This window comes from Seriola dumerili, unplaced genomic scaffold, assembly GCF_002260705.1.
Source record: "Seriola dumerili isolate Sdu_G_001 unplaced genomic scaffold, Sdu_1.0 BDQW01000025.1, whole genome shotgun sequence".
Classification (NCBI taxonomy): domain Eukaryota; kingdom Metazoa; phylum Chordata; class Actinopteri; order Carangiformes; family Carangidae; genus Seriola; species Seriola dumerili.
In genome coordinates this window covers 14,562,297-14,580,177 of record NW_019174280.1, presented here as the reverse complement: position 1 = coordinate 14,580,177, position 17,881 = coordinate 14,562,297, and the positions used below count along the sequence as shown (strand labels likewise).

The 17,881-nt window shown below is 38.8% G+C and overlaps 3 protein-coding genes across 3 annotated transcripts in view; 2 read left to right on the top strand and 1 right to left on the bottom strand.

Annotated features, from left to right (window-relative positions):
• The first annotated feature begins 141 nt into the window (after window positions 1–141).
• On the top strand, window positions 142–5,729 carry LOC111216355 (small nuclear ribonucleoprotein-associated protein B'-like). Its single transcript, XM_022737857.1, has 6 exons — window positions 142–293; window positions 2,737–2,825; window positions 3,478–3,627; window positions 4,065–4,202; window positions 4,589–4,714; window positions 5,332–5,729. Exons 2-6 carry the CDS (start codon window positions 2,737–2,739, stop codon window positions 5,420–5,422), a joined length of 594 nt encoding a protein of 197 aa, XP_022593578.1. The 5' UTR covers window positions 142–293; the 3' UTR covers window positions 5,423–5,729.
• A 3,648-nt stretch (window positions 5,730–9,377) lies between these two features.
• Window positions 9,378–11,768, bottom strand: mrps10 (mitochondrial ribosomal protein S10). Its single transcript, XM_022770432.1, has 7 exons — window positions 11,685–11,768; window positions 11,446–11,498; window positions 10,953–11,022; window positions 10,684–10,823; window positions 10,473–10,581; window positions 10,096–10,185; window positions 9,378–9,992 (listed from the first exon to the last, which is right to left on the bottom strand). Exons 1-7 carry the CDS (start codon window positions 11,754–11,756, stop codon window positions 9,912–9,914), a joined length of 615 nt encoding a protein of 204 aa, XP_022626153.1. The 5' UTR covers window positions 11,757–11,768; the 3' UTR covers window positions 9,378–9,911.
• Window positions 11,769–13,415: 1,647 nt separating this feature from the next.
• The window catches only part of tulp4 (tubby like protein 4), a 31,899-nt gene continuing 27,433 nt past the window's right edge, over window positions 13,416–17,881 (top strand). The window contains exons 1-2 of the mRNA XM_022768964.1: window positions 13,416–13,479; window positions 14,792–15,753. Coding sequence (XP_022624685.1) covers window positions 15,502–15,753 — 252 coding nt within the window. The 5' untranslated portion in view covers window positions 13,416–13,479; window positions 14,792–15,501. The remainder of the gene's footprint in view (window positions 13,480–14,791; window positions 15,754–17,881) is intronic.

The following is a 17,881-nucleotide window of genomic DNA, read 5'->3' as shown; positions in this document are numbered from 1 at the left end:
ATACCAGAAGACCCAACAACAGTCTTGAATGACAGCTAGAAAGAGCCAATCAGACACTAGCATTCTTCCCGGTGGGAGGTGACTTTCATACAATGTGTTTCTCACAAAGAAATCCCAACCTGGGATGAATCTAGTCTGACGAAGCCGCCATTTCAAAGCGCTAAGGGGCCACAGAAGCTGTAGGGGTTTTTGTAAACATTTTTTTTTATTTTTCTAATATATTTTTATTTTTATTATCAAGTTGGAAAAAATATATTACTATTTAATCTACCTCGCCTGCACCACCAACTGAAGTAAGTGATTTCTCTTTTACATTTCACCAAAGCGTTTGAATACCAAAGGAACGCCCCTTTCATATACGACCAACCTTAATATTTAGCTCCACACTCGTTACGAGGCTTACTTTATTTCTTATTTTTAGTCAGGAAAATGGCTAGACAAACGTTAAATGCCCACTTGAACACTATTTATAACGAAGCAACTGTTTTGGACACAGTGTAGTGCATGTCAGGTCTGGTCTGCTCTGCGATGTTAATTCCAGGAATTAGACATTCCCCTTAAACGTCATCATTAAAATTTAACCAGCTGTGCTCAGCATTAGCCATTATATGTTACACAGTATTAAGTAGTATGATTTGAGATTTGAAGTGCATTTGTTGAACGTGGCATCTTTGCTGGTCCTAGCTTAATATTAAAGAGCTCAGAGCTCCAACTGCCTCCCAGGATCAGGATAAAAATGTTTCCATGACGCTCGTCGTGCCTTTGGCTTTGCAGGCTTATTTACTTAAAAATAACACTGATAGAATATGTATATGTGACAGTCCTCCATGGCATGGTTACAGCCTTTACTTACAGACGTTATTGTCATTATCATATGCATCAGAGACAGCGAATTAAAAGCAGTGGCACCTCCACACAAAACCTTTTGCTGTGGCTACCTCCTTATAATGTTCAATAATATGCAATATTTAATCATATGTAAATAGATAGCTAGATAGAGTCTGCTTTTATCGATATAAATGGGAAGTATTAAATATTAAAACACCTCAGTATGTTGCAATACAATTCAACAACACCTCAAACTACAGCCTCCTGTTAAACTGTCATGAAGATATGATTAATTGCCTTATTTGTTACATTAGACTGAATTAATCTTAGCCAGTTGTACATAATTAACGTAGTCAACTGAATGTCCTTACCATTTTAAAGAAAGTATGAGACAAAGGGCATACAAAATGTCGATATAAATGCAGCAGTACCTGCATAAATTAATATAAAGTCTATAAAGGTGCTGAAACTCACAGTTCATAAGCCTTTGAAGAATGCAAATGATCCTAAAAACCTAAGTGCTTTTAGACATACATAAAAATTCTGAAGAAATGAAGCTGTAATGTTCCTGGTGACCTCACCATACCTTGTGGCATTTTGTCATCTATAATATTGTTTATAAATGGTATGTAATTCCTGCAGGGATTCAACAGTTGTGTATATGTCTACTGTGTCCTTACAGAATTTATCTTAGAATATGGTTATTTTTAAAAGGGTGTTTGGCCAAATAACATTATGGGAATTGCTAGACCATCAGCAATGTATCTGATACAGAGGAATACAAACACATTTCGTTCAATTTTTGGTCTTCTGGGGTGGTTGGTCATATTTGAAAGTTGAAAGTCACTTCTTTAAGATTATTTTTAATTTTCTAGCTCTCAGCATTGATTTGTAGTTCTTTGTGCTTAACTCGCAGTGTGTCACATCCAGCTGTAGAACAATGCAATGCTGAGGTTTCATATGTCCAGAATCTGTTAAATGACCTTTTAACAACCTTGTGTCACATCATAAAACCACATGCCTAAATTTGCTGTTAATCAGTGAATATTATAATCAAAACATCAACAAGTTGCTGCTGCTGCTGCCCTGCCATTCATTGAGCAGAGTAGATGGTGGCTCTCTTCTAAGTAGCCAAGTTGTTGGCAACACTGCAGCCTGTAAACATCCCCCTAATAGAAACTGCTCTCAGAACCCCCCCAGTTCTTCATGGCATGGACTCCACTAGAGGTTGGAAACACCTTTGAGCTTCTGGTCCATGTTGACATGATTGCATCACATCATTTCTGCAGATTTGTAATCTGAACATTCATGCAGCCAATCTCCTGTTATTCCACATCCCAAAGCTGTTCAATTGGATTCAGATCTGTTGACTGGGGAGGCCACTGAAGTTCACTAAACTCATGGGGGTGGGGGGGTTGAAAGATAAATTCACTCAATGTCAATGTCCCATATATGTTAACGTGTATCTCATCAAGCATTACAGAAGAATCTAGAAACCACAGAAGTAGCTATCGCTGGATTATCAATATAACACTAGTTTAAAAAATGATTTTGCAAGAGGATTTTTTTCCTACATCAGATAAATCTTGGTGAATGAGGCTGCCATTTGTTCAAGTCATGCTTGATTACCTTACAGCTGCAGGGAATTCACAGTTAATTTATTTCTACATGAATTTATTTTTAAAATGGTACAATGCCCTTTTTTTTTTCTTTCTGCAGAGTTTGAATAATACATTTCCATGTGGAAGCAGAGAGTATCTTTGCTATTAGAAGTGTCATGAGAAGTCATGAGCAAGTTGTGTTTTGTGTGTAAGAAAATAAAGGATGTTACTTTTAACAACTACTAATGTTAAATAAATTGCCATTGTGGTAGTGTGCTGTATGTAATTACTGACTGAATCATTTCAGATGGATGCAGACACAGAAGAGAAGATGACAGAAACTTCAAAGACTTCCAAGGATGAATCTGAGAGACCTGTAATCGAGAATAAATCCAGGTCTGTCCTGTTGTCTTGTACAGCCTCTACTGTATATATGAATGTATAATGTTTTTAACCTACATGTAGACAGCAGGTGAGAGTCCCCCTCACATCACGTCTCTTAAACAGCAGTCAATGAATACACTCTCAAATGAAATCTAGATTTGCTCATGGTTTTTTCTTATCTTTACCTCAGTAAAGGAGGTTATGTTTTCACCCGTTTCTGTTTGTGAGCAGGGTTATGAAAAAAGTAAGGTGGTGGAGGGATGGGGTGTGGGCTAGGGTAGAAACTATTATATTGTGGTGCAGATCTAGTAAAAGGGATCCAGTAATTATTTTTGTCACTTTCCTAAACATTGTGAGATGGGGCATTTTTCAACATTGTTGAAAGGAAATAATTCAGGAAATAATGTGTGAATTATGTGAAAAAAATCTTACATATTTATTGTGTTGGCATCTATGAGTTTGTACAATTTGGTGCAGATCAAGATAATAATGATAATAATCTGGATCTGACAGACGTGCTGGATTGTTTGGCCTTGGCGGAGGTATGCGCTCTACTGAATGCCATTCTAGTTTTATGATTCAATCATGAAGAGGTCGGATTGGGGAACACAACAATACTGTATATAGTTAATGATTTCCTCTTCTTTTTTTAAAATCTCCTCAGGGGTCGTGGGTTCAAAGGCCGTGGTAGAGGGGGTCGGATGATTCGTGGTGGCATGCGTGGTGGAAGAGGCATGATAAAGGGGTTTGGTCCACCTGGACATGGGAGGGGTCGAATGAAGGATGGAGCCATGAATGGACTTGCACCCATGAGGTACTTCATTAATCAAACATGTAGTGTTTTAAGTATTATGCTAGAATACAAACAAATAGTGTGGTTATGTTTTAAGTCCTCTAAATGTTTTTCTTTTTTGTAGGTTTACTCAAAGTGAAACTACCACTGAGGTGTAATGTATTTAGGTATCAACCCTTATCAGTTTGGTAAATGGTAAATGGATTGCACTTAATTAGCGCTTTTCTAGTCTTAGTCACCACTGAAATTGCTTTACAATATATGCCACATTCACACACTCATACACTGTTGGAACAGCCATCAGGGGCAATTTGGGGTTCAGTATCTTACCCAAGGACACTTCAACAACTGGACTGGAGGAGCCGGGGATCAAACTACCTGATTAGTGGATGATCCACTCTACCTTATGAACCACAGTTGCGTTTTGATAAATTATATTTCCTGCCTTTCCCTTGCAGGGGAATGGGGAGAATGCGCCCTTACCCAGATCTTAGAGGCCATCGAGGTAGGGGTGGACCAATGGGTATGGGCCCGCCTCCTCCTCCTCCCCCCCCACCTCCCATGCACCTCAGAGGCCCCTTCCCACCTATGCCCAGGTAAGCACCTTACACAATCACATGTCCAGACACCCATGAAGCTGCTTTAGTAGCTAAATGGACCTCACACAGGGAAGATTTTAAGGAAGATTCTATAGTGTTTTGGTCCTAAAAGTATCTGTTTTATCTGGTTACAGTAGACAGAGTAACGATATATTTTATTACATTTTATTATTACATACATTTTGATGCAGCAGTTTATTACGTTTTTGTCACTTTTTACTTTTTGAATTACTTGCCTCCACTGAGTGGAGGTTTAGTATCACACAACTGACCTTAGAAGTGCATCACTTGTTACTCACTACAACAGGTTTTGATAGGTTTACTGACAAAATGTGCATGAAACTTGTTTCTTGCGTTGCTGTCATGTTTGCACCTGTCTGTAGGCACGGACCCCCTCCACCTCCTCCTCCAGGTCATCCTGGTTTCAGAGGGCGCCCACCTCACCCTCGAGGCCGTGGTATGCTGCCTCCTGGACCTCCACGCCACTTTCATCCCCGCGGCCCAAGAGGGTAAGAGCTCTTTGAATATTAATATCATGCTTAAGCTTTGCAAGTCACAATTCTCTACACTTTGCTTGCATACTTTTAAGACTCCTAATTGATTTAAAGTACATCTGGGAAGCATGTCAGACATGTTTACCCCAGTTGTGTTCCTTTAAATCTCTGATGGAAATACACTACAAACTGCGAGAACAAAGACTGAGGATTGTGACACAAATACAGTCTTTTCTGTCTCTTTCTCTTAAACTTCATTATAACTTAATTTTCTTTACTTTAACTTGCCCTCTAATTATCGCATTTCTTTCTCAGTTTGTCTACCAAATAGAAGAAATAATGCCCAAATAGTCGTACTACAACAGTTGTTGAGTTAAAGAATATTAAGTTAGTTTATAAAAAAAAAATTATACTTGCTGCTCAACTATTTGAAGACAAATTCTTAAATAGTGCATGGAATAATGAAACTGGAAAGGACATTTCACTGTATTTTGCCTCTCAAAGGAACACAGTTAATTCAGATGGGGTGATATCCCTGACTGGAATAATTCAGAAGGCTGCTCTCATCAGAGTATGCCCCCCCTATTGGCCAAAGCCAAGAATCCAATGTGTGATTTTATCCTTTTACACAGCTACCACAATGGACCGGTCTCTCCTCCGCCTCATCCCCCACCTGGCAGAGGCCAGAGGTGGCCAGGGCCCCCTGGTGGCCGACGCTTTTAACACAGCCTGCCCTAAAAACAATAACCATGCACTTGTTAATGGGGCCTAAAGTGGTGCAGTGAATGAAACGCCCTGAACTATGTGTTATACAAAGTCTCTGAGTATCTTTATTACATACTCTGTGGCCAAATGTCTGGTTATTGATATTGTCTACTGGCAGAGAAATAATGTGAAATGACTAACTACAACCGAGGACACATAAAATGCCTCAAAACTTAACATTGTAAAGGCATTCTTACATTCTGTTACCTATAAATACTGTTGGTACTGTAGGAACTATTTGACTTTGTTGAGAAAAAGCTGTTAAAAACAAACAAGGGAGGAAAATTCTTGTCAAAGTTCATTAAATGGTTCTTTGGTTCTTGTTACAGTCACCCTGTGAGCCTTAAGAAAATTTCCTGATTCTTAATAAAGAATAAAATATGGGTGACAATGTATGTTTGAAGGTGGGGGAAGGGGGAAAAATTTATGAAAGTACACAACAGCCCTCAAGCACCACTGTTAACTAGTTTAGTAAACCTTGGACCTCCCTAACCTTTCGTTTTTGTTACAAGCAGTGCAGCAAATATTGTTTAACACTTAGACATTTTTTAAGTGATCAGACAATATTCCCCTTGTCAAGTATTCATGAATATTTAATTTTATTTTATATCGTTAATGTGCAGCTATTTTAAGTTATGAGTATTGCTGTTTGGAACATTCATGTTTGTCTCCAGCAATCTATTGTGTAATGACAAAAAGGAAAAAGAATTATAAATGAATATTACACTGAAATATATATCTAGTAGCTTTTATAAATGAAAGCAAATTCCATTAGTATTTGCTTCAGTTAAGGATAAGAATTTACTCTTTACTGTGTTTAGTTTTTTGAAGTGTTACAAATACTTTATTCACTGTAATTAACATAACTTTTGTGAACCTGTGAATGTGTTTTATGCGAACCGTCAAGACATATGACGTAGTCGTGAAGAAAAAAAATAATAAAACTAAAAATAAACTCAACTTCTCTTTTTTGTTTATTCACAAACAAGTCTGAGAGTTGTCATTACAATTTACAACATTTCTTTAATATCTGAAACAGAATGAATGGCAATGTCAGAGCTAATGCTGTACACAGTGGCACCGTAACTGTTTGATATTTGAAAGTGAACATTTGATCCATGCAAAGACCACTGCAAAGATGCTCATAATTATGGAGAATTTTTTGAATGATTGTGGAGGACCAGGAGCCCTAATGAACATACTAGTTTTTCTGTGGGCTTGCTGAGGGCTGAAATTTATTGTAGGTTTGGAAACCTAATCTATGAATTGCATCCTTAGTTGCAAAGGACCTAAAACATGAGTTTCATTTACTCAAAGCAGTGTGTTCATATATCTTCCCATGTAAATCTCACTGGAGGATTCAGAACCGCTCCACTTGCAAGGCACTGAACGTCATGTCACATTTCAAATTCAGTGGTAGCATGTCTAAAAGGAGGACATCATCTGCAAGGATAAGCACTGTCATATTTTATAATAAATTGTCAGTAATTTTAATTTGACTTCAAAGGGGACCGATGGGTTTTGAGAATTTCAGTATTGTGTATTGTCCAGTGTCTATTCTAATAGTTCAATTTTCTTATATAATTTCTGCTACACCCCATATATTTGTAATCATAAAAATACACATTTGTAGCCATGCCTGTAGATGGAATAACAGTAACAGTTATGATGATCAAATTCATGTTTTGAACACACAGATTTGCTCTTGAATCGAGTGGACACCAATAATCTAAATATTTGAGCTCCTCCAAGTTTTTGCAAACTGTGTGAATGCATGTGGCTGTTTTGCCATAAGGCATAATAATTTATTAAGATAAAACAAAAGCCCTGCTGTAATGCAGAGGTACAATCACATGAAGGAGAGGCATTTATTATTAATAAAAAGTCTGTTGTATGTAGCCTACTGCTGGCACATACAAGGATTTGACATGATTTCTGGAAGAAAGAGCATTTTATTTACTGAGCCACTCAGATGCTGCAGAATACGCACATATGGCTATAAACATCAAAATATGAGCCACAGACAGGTGTTGCACTCTCCCCTTCTCTGTCTGTCTTTTTCCATCTCTTCAGCACTCTCAGTACATTTTGCTGCCTCTTCAATCTCTGCAGTCCCTTCTTGTTTCTCCCTTTGGTTGATTGTAACAGACTGACTGTTGTTGTCTCCTGAAGGGGGGCACACAGTACAGTTAACCTCCCAGGCCCCAGGAACCCAGGCCCTCCCTCACATCTCTCCCCTCCTTCAACAGCAGCGAGACACCAGAGGTCCGGCACTTCGCTTGAAAAGGTGAGCCTCCTCTTGTGCCTTAATCCCTAAACCCCTCTTTCTCTGATGCCTGGAGATTCTCTCTTTCAGGATGGAAGGTGAAACAACTACAGATACTACACAGGTACTTTGTCTCTCCTCAAATGGGTACAAACAAAATTCTGATTTGGAGAGATTGTTGCTCAATTTACATGGAAGTACTTTCAGATGTAAACTATAATAGCTAGTGCAATTTATGGTAATTCAAAGAGCATGCAGGTATATATGCAGGAAAAGACAGATCAGTGTTTTTGCACTCCCACTCTCAACTCACTTGAGTTGATCTATAGGCCTTTTTGTTGGCATGTCACAGTAGAAAATACACAGGTAGAAATGAATGAAGGCTGAATTACATTTTGCTGCTTCAGTTTCAGGCCCTTGTTATTGTGCATTCTGGATCACTGTCACACTCGTGGCTTGATGGACACTTGAATTAAACAGCCGTCGTTAGTCCTTTTCTACTATGGCAAGCAAAAATGTCTGATGTGAATGAGGTCTTTGGCAAAGCAGATTTAATTGGATATAGTATCAGCAGCAAATATTGACCACTTCTCACTTGTGGGCCAGAAAGCCAACAGGTAAGTTCAGAAACTCAACCTAAAATCGACAGCAACAGAGCATTACACTGTTGTTTATTTGTCCTGGTAAACATAAACTTACAATTCATCACCACAGTTATACCAGTTCCCATAATCATGATGTGTTTGTATTTAAGTGACAATATCCTGTCACTGATGAAGTGACAAAAACACTAATGATGTTTGTTTTGCAGTGTCATGGGGGTTAAGGTATTAAGATTCCAAAGGTATGCTTATGTTTGGATGATAAAAATACTGAATAAAAAATATTACATAAGCTCATTTGAGGAAGTATATTACACAGTATATGAATATCAAACGTTAAAGTGCACATGAATAAGTTTTACAGTTGGCTTGTGTAGTGAATAGAGCATTTTCAGGGTTATGTTCGGGCATATTTATTTAAAGAGAGATCACCAAATATTTCTGTGAATCTTGAACTAATTTTTTTTAACCTGCTGTACTCAAACAAAACCGAATGAAATCCTGATTTCGAATTTTGGTAAGGTACTTTCTGTCACTTTAAGGTTATAAATAAATGCATAACCATGGCTGGTGCATGGTCAGCAGGTATTATATCGATGGTCATTATGGAAGAAAAAATGTGACATATAATGTATGAGCCAACATTTATAATCAGACAAGATCTCTGCAACCATACAACCAGGTCTCTGCAAAAATTAGCAGGGGCTAAAAATGACAGTAATCATGTGATTTGTGTTGTATAGCTGGAAATGTTGAGTCTCTGCAGCAAAAAAGATTAAAGCTTCCTACCACTACTTCCTTTGTGGACATAAATTACAATATGATTAATGTTATCTCTGTACAAAAGCTCCTTTTCATACAGGAAGACAAAGGGAGAGGGGCAAGCCTCAAGTCTTTTTTTTTTTTAGAGCCATGGAGTTAGCCAAGCATCTATGATGATAAATACAGGGACATTTAGGAAACTCTCAGGAAATCTCCTTACAATGACAGGAAGACGCTCAAGATAAGTACGCCATGTAAGTCACTGTTAAACAGAAAGTAAGTGTTGAATCCAGATGATTTTATGTTTTGCATTATAAATCATTGTATACCAATTCCTCAATAAATGCAAAAAAAAATCTTGTGTGCTGGTTTTGCCTCCTTCATTACATACATGTTTATACAGGGTAACAATCCAGTCCAATATCACAGCAGATAGTTACAGAAAAACATTGTATTAATGTGGAAGAATTATGAGAATCATTAAATGCAGAATGTGACATTTATTGGGAAGAGAAACATACAATTGATTCCACATTGTTTTGACACAGAAAAGACAAGAAAAGGACGATGAAAACAAGTTTCAGTGCATAAAGACACTGGTACATGGTGACAATGAATGCATATTCTGTAACTGAAGAGGACCTTTTTCCATTCTATCAATTTTGATGTTTCTTTTGAATTATATATGATGAGCAGTTCAGGAGGTCATGACAGGTGTATAGTAGTATTTCATTTTTAACGTTTTCCCAATTACCCAGCATATTCACTGATGTCTGAAAAAAGACACCCAATATGCATCTGTTGCTCATCACTGCATTCACTGGCTGGGCTTGTCGTCAATGGTGTCGTCCTTCCACATGGGTTCAAGGATGTGATCTGGAACCTTCTCCATGGCAGTCTGACAACATGAACAGAACAAGAGGAGGGGAATAAATTAATTAATTTCTTCTGTTTAGTCCATAGGTCTAGAACAGATAGGGCAGGGCTCTGCAGTGCCTCACCTTTGTCACTTCCATGGCTACACCTTCAGGGAGGTTCCTCTGGATGTATTCGAGGTATGCCTGTGCTGTGCAGCCCGTTAAATGAGACAACTACAAAACAAGAGAAGGGACAAATTAAACCAATTACCTAATCATCATGAACCATTAAGAAGACTGAATAATAACTTAACCTTTTGACACAAATGGCCTGCCTAATGGGTTGATTTTAAAGGGAATCACATAGGTGTTCTTACTTGTATGTAATTAGATTTGTGCTCAGACTGACATTGAGTGGAGTTAGGCTAAAAATTACATAAGGGAAAACTTGATAAGAATAGTACAGGTGTAAGTAGCTCTGCCATAAAAGGTGCAAATTAAACAGGGCTGAAGTTCCTCACCTCAATACACCGGTAGTGCGTCCTCATCTCATACTGGACCCTGTGTTTTTTGAAGATGTGTACTGACTTCAGGAGTGTAAGCCTGTCTATCTCCTTGGGAGGCTCGTAACTATTGCAGGGGAAAAGCATGATGAAAATGATGGCATTAAGAAGGTTATACAGCAGTTACCAGTCATCATTGTTATCATACGGCTGCTTCACTAAGACTCACACTTTGCTGATGTTGATGCCCAGCTCTTTAGCTGCCATGGTGGCAAAAAACTCATAGCTGTCCAGGACGGCCCTGTCATGACCTTTGACCAAAACTGACACCCTCTGAAACAGTGCATCAGGCTCTTCTGTGACAGTGATCTGCAAGGAGACATACATGTAAGGAAACAGGATAGACATGTAGTCAAGTGAAAGTCACACTATAACATTATTTTAATACTGAGCTGTTAAAAACAGTCTTAAGTAAATAAAGTTATTCTGATAACTTACAGCTGAAGGTGTTGATGAAAACACTGTTGATGTGTGGAAGGAAGTGCTGGATGTCAGTGGGAGATGGGACCTGCAGAGACAGCGGTGAGTCATTTCTGGCATATTAACGATCTTTGTCAGAATGCAAAGTCCAGCACAAACGCTTCTGTAACTGTGAGACAGCTGTTCCTGGTTGTTTTTGCCCTTTGGCTTCACACACACAATTGACTTGAAAGCACTGAATATATTATAGGCCTAACTGCTGCAAATGCAATCATGGTGTACATGTGTGCCTCCCTTGAGTTTCAGAATAGAATTTAGGCTCTTGTAAATTATGTAGACCAGTTACAGCCACATGCACTCTGCTGATCAAAATGTCTGGCAACAAAGGGCTGTAATGATGACTGTGTCTCACTGATGTAGCAGCAAACATGCGTCGTGTGCTTGCGTTTACTACAGGTAATAATAAACTAGATAGACGTCATACAAGCGGAGAGGGAAAACGGTTACCTACCTGATTATATTATATTTCCTGTGACCTGAACAGGCACCCGAAGTTCCCGGTCCCTGGAAATAAATAAACTTAGATCAGTGGACCTTTAGAGATGACATTTGCTGTGTAACCACCATGCTACTACTGCTGACAGTGACCAAATTGTAAGATTTATTGATCATCTACGTTCAGTTTTCCTAAGTGAAACAAATGTCAAATACGTTAGTTGCTGTTAGAAAAAAAAAAGTTAGTTATTGTACCAAATGTGAGATCCCCGTGAATATCCTTGCCAAAGAAAATAGTTGTCGCCTGAGAGCCACGGGAGCAGCCATGTTTTTGGAGTAGGAGGGGTATAAGGACAAACAACTTCTCAATACTGCCCTCGCGAGTACTGGAGGGTAAACTACAACTGTGGCAGGTCGGTGGTAACCTTAACACCACAGCTGGTCGATCATCCCATCATTATAAATAGATTTTTTTTAATCTTTACAATACATAATATACTGTATGTGGGAAAAGTATAGTTTTGAAGTACTAGTATTTTGTTTGAGTCTTTTCCATTTTATGTCATTTTTAGACAAGGCAAAACTTTCTTGTTCTTGCCATACATGCCTGCTTCATTATTTCCATAAACACCCAGAAAAGAAAACAGTATTCCCGTGTTCCTGTGTTGGAATAACTTCTGTGCCCATTACTTTGGAGCATATTCCAAATTTGATTTGTAAATATGTACCTTAAAACAGTTTTGACACACGACTCCTCTAAAAAACAAAGGCCACAAGATTGAGTAATTATGCAAGACTTGTTGTAGTTGATATGATACTTTTGTGGAGAAAACTGCTAACCAAATTTGCAATCAATTAAATTATGTACAGCTATCTGATATGTAAAGCTGGGGCTTCTTGGCTCCCTGACAGTCTGGGGCCCTGGCACAGTTGGCTGCTTTGTGCAGTTGGTAGTCCATTGCTGTACTTCTACTCTTCTAGGCAATAATTCTGATGTAAAAACCAGCCCAAACAGGAATGGTGGCTATGCTACATATTCATACTGTTTCTTCATTTGTTACAATATTCATCTGTCCTGTCCCTGTTAAATAATTCAAAATAAATAACTAGATACTGTAATTTTAACTCCACTACATTTATTTGATGGATTTAGTTACTGGTTAATTTGCAGATTGGTTTTTACATACAAAACGTACTATCAACTCATGAAATATGATGCAACGCTGTAGAATAAATGACTGTAGTTAAATTAGCTCAGATCTTTTACTTCAGTAAAAGTACCAAGGTATTGGCATTACAATCAAAGTACCAAAAGTAAAATTATACCTTCTTATACTACTTCTATATAACTTCTTATACTTATTGGAAGATTAATATATCATAATTTATTTGTTGAATATATATTTTTTCAACTGCACTGTCAAAATAAATAGAAACTAAAGCTGTCAAATCAGTGTAGTGGAGGGAAAAGTATAACAGTAGAAGTGTAAAATAGTATAAAAGAGAAATAAGGGGTAATAAAGTACAAGTAGTTCAAAAATTGATTTAAGCTATTGAGTGGTATATTGAGTAAATATAAGTTACAGTCCACCATTGCTCTGGTCAGATGTTTAATGCAGGATTTTTATTTGTAATTGAGTATTTTTACACCGTGGTTTTGCTACTAATCCTTTAGTAAAGAATCTGCCGCTATAGTTATTGTATTTACTGTTATATTGTCATATTAGAAATATACATACAAAAAACATTTAATCGATTTATAAAATACAATGCATTATCTCTGCTTCTGCTCTGAATTCTTCTCCAGTGACTACATGCTGTGCTATGTTTGTGGGCAGATTGACAACGAAGACCACATCATTTCATCCTCACTTGTAAGAAGATTAGGTTAAACTTAAAACACTACACTTATTGATGTGAAGCTGTGATAATTTAATTGGGCTAAATCACGTGCCTGTCACGTGACACAGCTGTCGGGCCCTGCCAGTGTACAGTAGCAGGCTGCAGGCAGAGGAAGCAGCGGCAGTAGTAACAGCAGCACACAGCCGAGGTAAGCGCTCTACTGGTCGTTGATGTTTCCCTGCCTTTGTTGACGACAGGTCTGATATTATTTTGCCATGTTGTCCACTACGCCGCCGACGTATGGTTATTTTTAATAGCTGTATGCTAATATAAAAAAACCTTAGGATAATCAGTCAGCTAATGTGCTAACTGTAGCTTGTTAGCGACGACTGCCAACGGCGGGTGAACGGAGCCAGTCACTCCGCTGATGGTGGTTCAGGTTCAGCTAGCTAGCAGGTCGGTTAGCTGAATAGCTATCACTGACTGTTCTTTGTGGAGGAGACAACACAGACAGCCACCGGTAGCTGCATTCTCCAAGTATCTCAGTTATATTACTGCACAAAGAAGATAAATGAATTAAAGGAAAGATTAATCCGGCGGCTGACATGTTTTGATCTGCGGAGCCCACAGAGTTGTCTGTCTGGACTCAACATCCAGGATCTAGCTAGCTGTGGCTAGCAGGCAGCTCATGGTGATGAGTGTTTGGGCATCATCATCTTACGGGCTTCAGCTGTATTTGTTCGTCAGTTAGTGACGTTAGTATCACCCGGTTTTTCTTTATGTTAACGTACATTATTAGATGTTAACAGATTGGCATATTCTACTGCTTTTCTTTTGCTGGAGGTGTATGGGATGCGCGTGTACTCTTGTCTGTTTAGTCATATTGGAATTTATGTGGATACTATCTTTTATCATATTGACAACTGACTTAATCTAAATCTCAGTTATATTATTATGTAACAGTTGTCCATTGTTTGCCCTTTTATCGTCAGAAGACAGTCATTAGCCATCCGTTATTGCCCATTGGTCTGTCTGTTTGGTCTGACGGACCTCGTTGGATTTCACGGATTGTCACTGCCTGAATTTTATTTCTCTCCTGTCTCTCATCCAATTGTTTTGTCTCTTGTCTGTTTTCCCCTTTTACTGTTTATTTAACTGTTAAGCCTCGGGAGGCCGCATTGTTACATCAGTGTAGCTTAATAAAACCAGAGCTAAAATGATACATGGTCATTTTAAATAATTCAGCAATTAGTTAAATATCCTTCCGCTGAACAGGATAATCCTCGAACTAAAGTGGTTGCTCAGGGAGACATTAAGTAACGGTAAATGAGGGGTAATTTTAGGCAAGCATTAATATTTAAATTAACATCTGAAGGCGGTAGGTGAGGGCATTTAACGCCTGTACCGTTACGTCGTCCGTTTTAGAAAACAAATCAAACGATTTCATAACACTCGCTTGTTTATTTGATAGTGACCATTTCTGTGTGATAGCAACACCCTTTATTTTTTGTGCTATCCAGCAGTCCTTCATGGGATCCCCGAGGCGGGGTGAAAAGACGTGATGACGTTACCGGGAGAAGCGGTTCTCCTGCGGGCTGACAGCTGATGGAGAGGGGACCCTGCTCCTCCTCTCTCACACACGGTCGGGATCGTATGAGCAGGACACAGAGACTAGAAATGACATGCTGAACTGGACAGAAACTTTGTTCACATCGACTGGAAGCGCAGGAACGTGTTGAATGGATTGGATGCATTCCCCATTTGTGAGTTTACAAGTTTTTTTGTGGATGTTTGTTTTTGATCAGCTGGCATGAGTCTGGAATCTCCGACAGAGGATTTCTAAATATTTTTCCCGATAATCTAATCTGTTGCCTTGTCATTGAAACATCATCAGCGAGGCAGCTCACTGATCAAACATCAAAATGACTTGATTGAGTGCCTTTTGTTGTGTATGCAGCCCATTTGGGTCTCAAATCCAGCAATCCCTGGTGACCTCATTTGTGCATTTGGAGAAGTTTTCACTGACCACCTTTAATCTGTACTGCAAATCAAGGAGACAGCCGGGGGGAAGCGCAAGTACTATGCACCGTTATCGCTTTCTCACATCCGACATCGAACCAGTAACCTCAGTGGAGGAGAAGCACTCATAACGGTACCGACCCCTCCGAAGAACCCCCCAACCTCTCGCTTGGTACTGTTTTTATCCACGGGGGTGTAGAGAGCTGCAGGGATGTTCGCCGCCGTGGAGCATGGCCCCGTCCTCTGTAGCGACTCCAACATCCTGTGCCTGTCATGGAAGGGCCGGGTGCCTAAGAGCGAGAAGGAGAAGCCAGTGTGCAGGAAGCGCTACTACGAGGAGGGCTGGCTCGCTACCGGGAACGGCCGAGGAGTTGTCGGGGTCACGTTCACATCCAGCCACTGTAGACGGGACCGGCCCACTCCGCAGAGAGTAAACTTCAACCTCAGAGGACACAACAGCGAGGTAAGAGGAGATATTGTATAATAGATCATCAGTACTTGTGAAAAAAAGGACATGTTGAGAACAAAAGACAAATATGACTGATAATCATTGTAAAAGTCAATGTGGCATCTTGACCATATTTATTTCAATAAAAATAACCTAAAGCTACCATAAAAAGTGGTACAAAGCCAACTTAAATAGAATATCCCCTCCAATATGCCATAACTGTTACCCAAGTAGTTTTGATTAAGCAAAATTAGAATTTCCTTTTACTTGATTTATGTAAGATATAAAAAGTACATTAAAAAGCTTCTCAATAATAGAAAAATAGAGCATTTGTATTTAGTTACTTTGCACATTCACACTCTCCTTCAAATTAAAATCTGTGCCATAAACAGCAACAAAACATCAGCCTAATAGTGATGGATTAGTGATCCCATTGATCCCTTAGAGCAAGCATCTCAAACGTCTCACTCCTTTCTACAAAGAAAGCTGAAGAAAGCAACTGACTGAGAATTATTATTTTGTTATTACTAGTAGTATTCAGTTTTCACAAAATGGGCTTGACATGTAGCATTTCCTTTTCCAGGCTGGTTGGAGTCACTGAACAATGTCCTTGAAACTGTTAGGATTTACACTTTTAGAGCAGGTGTTTACCAGTGAGTATCTTACTGTGGGTTGACTAGCACAAAGATGTTAAACTAAAGTTGAAGGAAGTAAAACCCTGTGCCATAGCAGGTTGAGCGTTTACCATTTTTCTATAGCAGGCAATTTTACAGTTTTCACCAGAATAGGGGGAGTAATTGGTGAGTTCAACATCTGTCATATTTGGTTGGAAGTAAAAGCTATGTACTCTGTGGCTGATGGTTTGACAACCTTGCATTAGATTGCCCTGCTGCACCTCAGTCAAACATTGAAGTGTTCCACTCCCTGGCATTACTCTTATCCCTCACCATGGTTATACCCAACCAAAGTTCCCCACCATTAGTGCACTGAGGGCATTTATTTTGTTATTACAAAGTTCAACTGAGTAATGTTCATGGTCTATTGCTCACCATGTGTATGAATATTCCGGTCAGTATATAGCAATGCTGGCACAATTGAAGATTGCACACAGGTTGCGTTATTTCTTTGAGTGGGCGTAGCTCTTGGTCAGATGGAGCAAGGTGCTGGGTCAGCATTCCATAAGGCAGCTGAGGGGAGAGTGGATGAATCCCTACAGAGAGTGACTGAAGCGCAGCAGATATGTCATTTAACTCTGCCCACTTGAATGTGATCCAAGTACTGAAATTTCCATTTTGTTCTAGTGTATGCAGTATAGAGGAGGTTTAAACCTACTCAACTCTAATTTACCCACCTTTTTACACATGTGTATTTGACTTCAGCCTCCTATTCACATTGATAAAATTCTTTATGACATATACTTTTGGGAATTAAACTTACAGGTTTCACTGTGATTGAAGTTGCATGATATTGGTGTTCGTTGTAGATCTTTTTGATAGCGTACCCACTGACTGTTGCAGATACAACAGCTGTCCTTTCATTGGTTCAAACATGACTTAACAGCTTATACATTTTCTCAAGGTGTAATATTTTATATCTTTATGTTTTGGTTACTATTCAAGTGAGTGCACAGGTCTCCTCCAGGACACCATTTACCAAATGTTTTTGACTCTTTGCTGACTGGTGACTAAAGCATATTGGCTAGTGGAGAGATATGCAGTATTGCATTTATTATTACTGAAGTCTCTGACTTCACTGTAATGTAGATATATACATATATACACCACACAAGACATCTAAAGAGCTTCAAGCTGATGTACAACAATCTGGAGTGATGTTTTCTGCCCGTACCATACATTTCACAGTAAACCAAATAGGGCTCCATGGGTGAAGGACACAATTATTGAAGGAAAGGCACAAAAAGGAAATGTTAATGTTTTCAATAACTAAGCTACAGTCTTTCTGGGATAAGGTTCCGGGGGCCAGACTAACTTTTTTCATCACCTGTCTCAAAAACAATTCTAATCGTCACTAAATTCATGTAAACTATCCCAAAATCTAAATATTGTTTCTTTACTTTATGATCATCTGTAGTTGTTAGTTATTTGTTTATTGATACTAAACACGTCATGTGTCCAAATTGCAC

Excerpts from the sequence above, each read along its gene's own strand:
- LOC111216355 (XM_022737857.1), top strand. The coding sequence starts at position 2,737 with ATGGATGCAGACACAGAAGAGAAGATGACAGAAACTTCAAAGACTTCC. Across the intron at positions 4,203-4,588 it reads CCCTTCCCACCTATGCCCAG|GCACGGACCCCCTCCACCTC; the intron begins GTAAGCACCTTA and ends ACCTGTCTGTAG. Across the intron at positions 4,715-5,331 it reads CATCCCCGCGGCCCAAGAGG|CTACCACAATGGACCGGTCT; the intron begins GTAAGAGCTCTT and ends CCTTTTACACAG.
- mrps10 (XM_022770432.1), bottom strand. The coding sequence starts at position 11,756 with ATGGCTGCTCCCGTGGCTCTCAGGCGACAACTATTTTCTTTGGCAAGG. Across the intron at positions 11,023-11,445 it reads AGGAAATATAATATAATCAG|GTCCCATCTCCCACTGACAT; the intron begins GTAGGTAACCGT and ends CTGTCTCTGCAG. Across the intron at positions 10,186-10,472 it reads CGCACTACCGGTGTATTGAG|TTGTCTCATTTAACGGGCTG; the intron begins GTGAGGAACTTC and ends CTTGTTTTGTAG.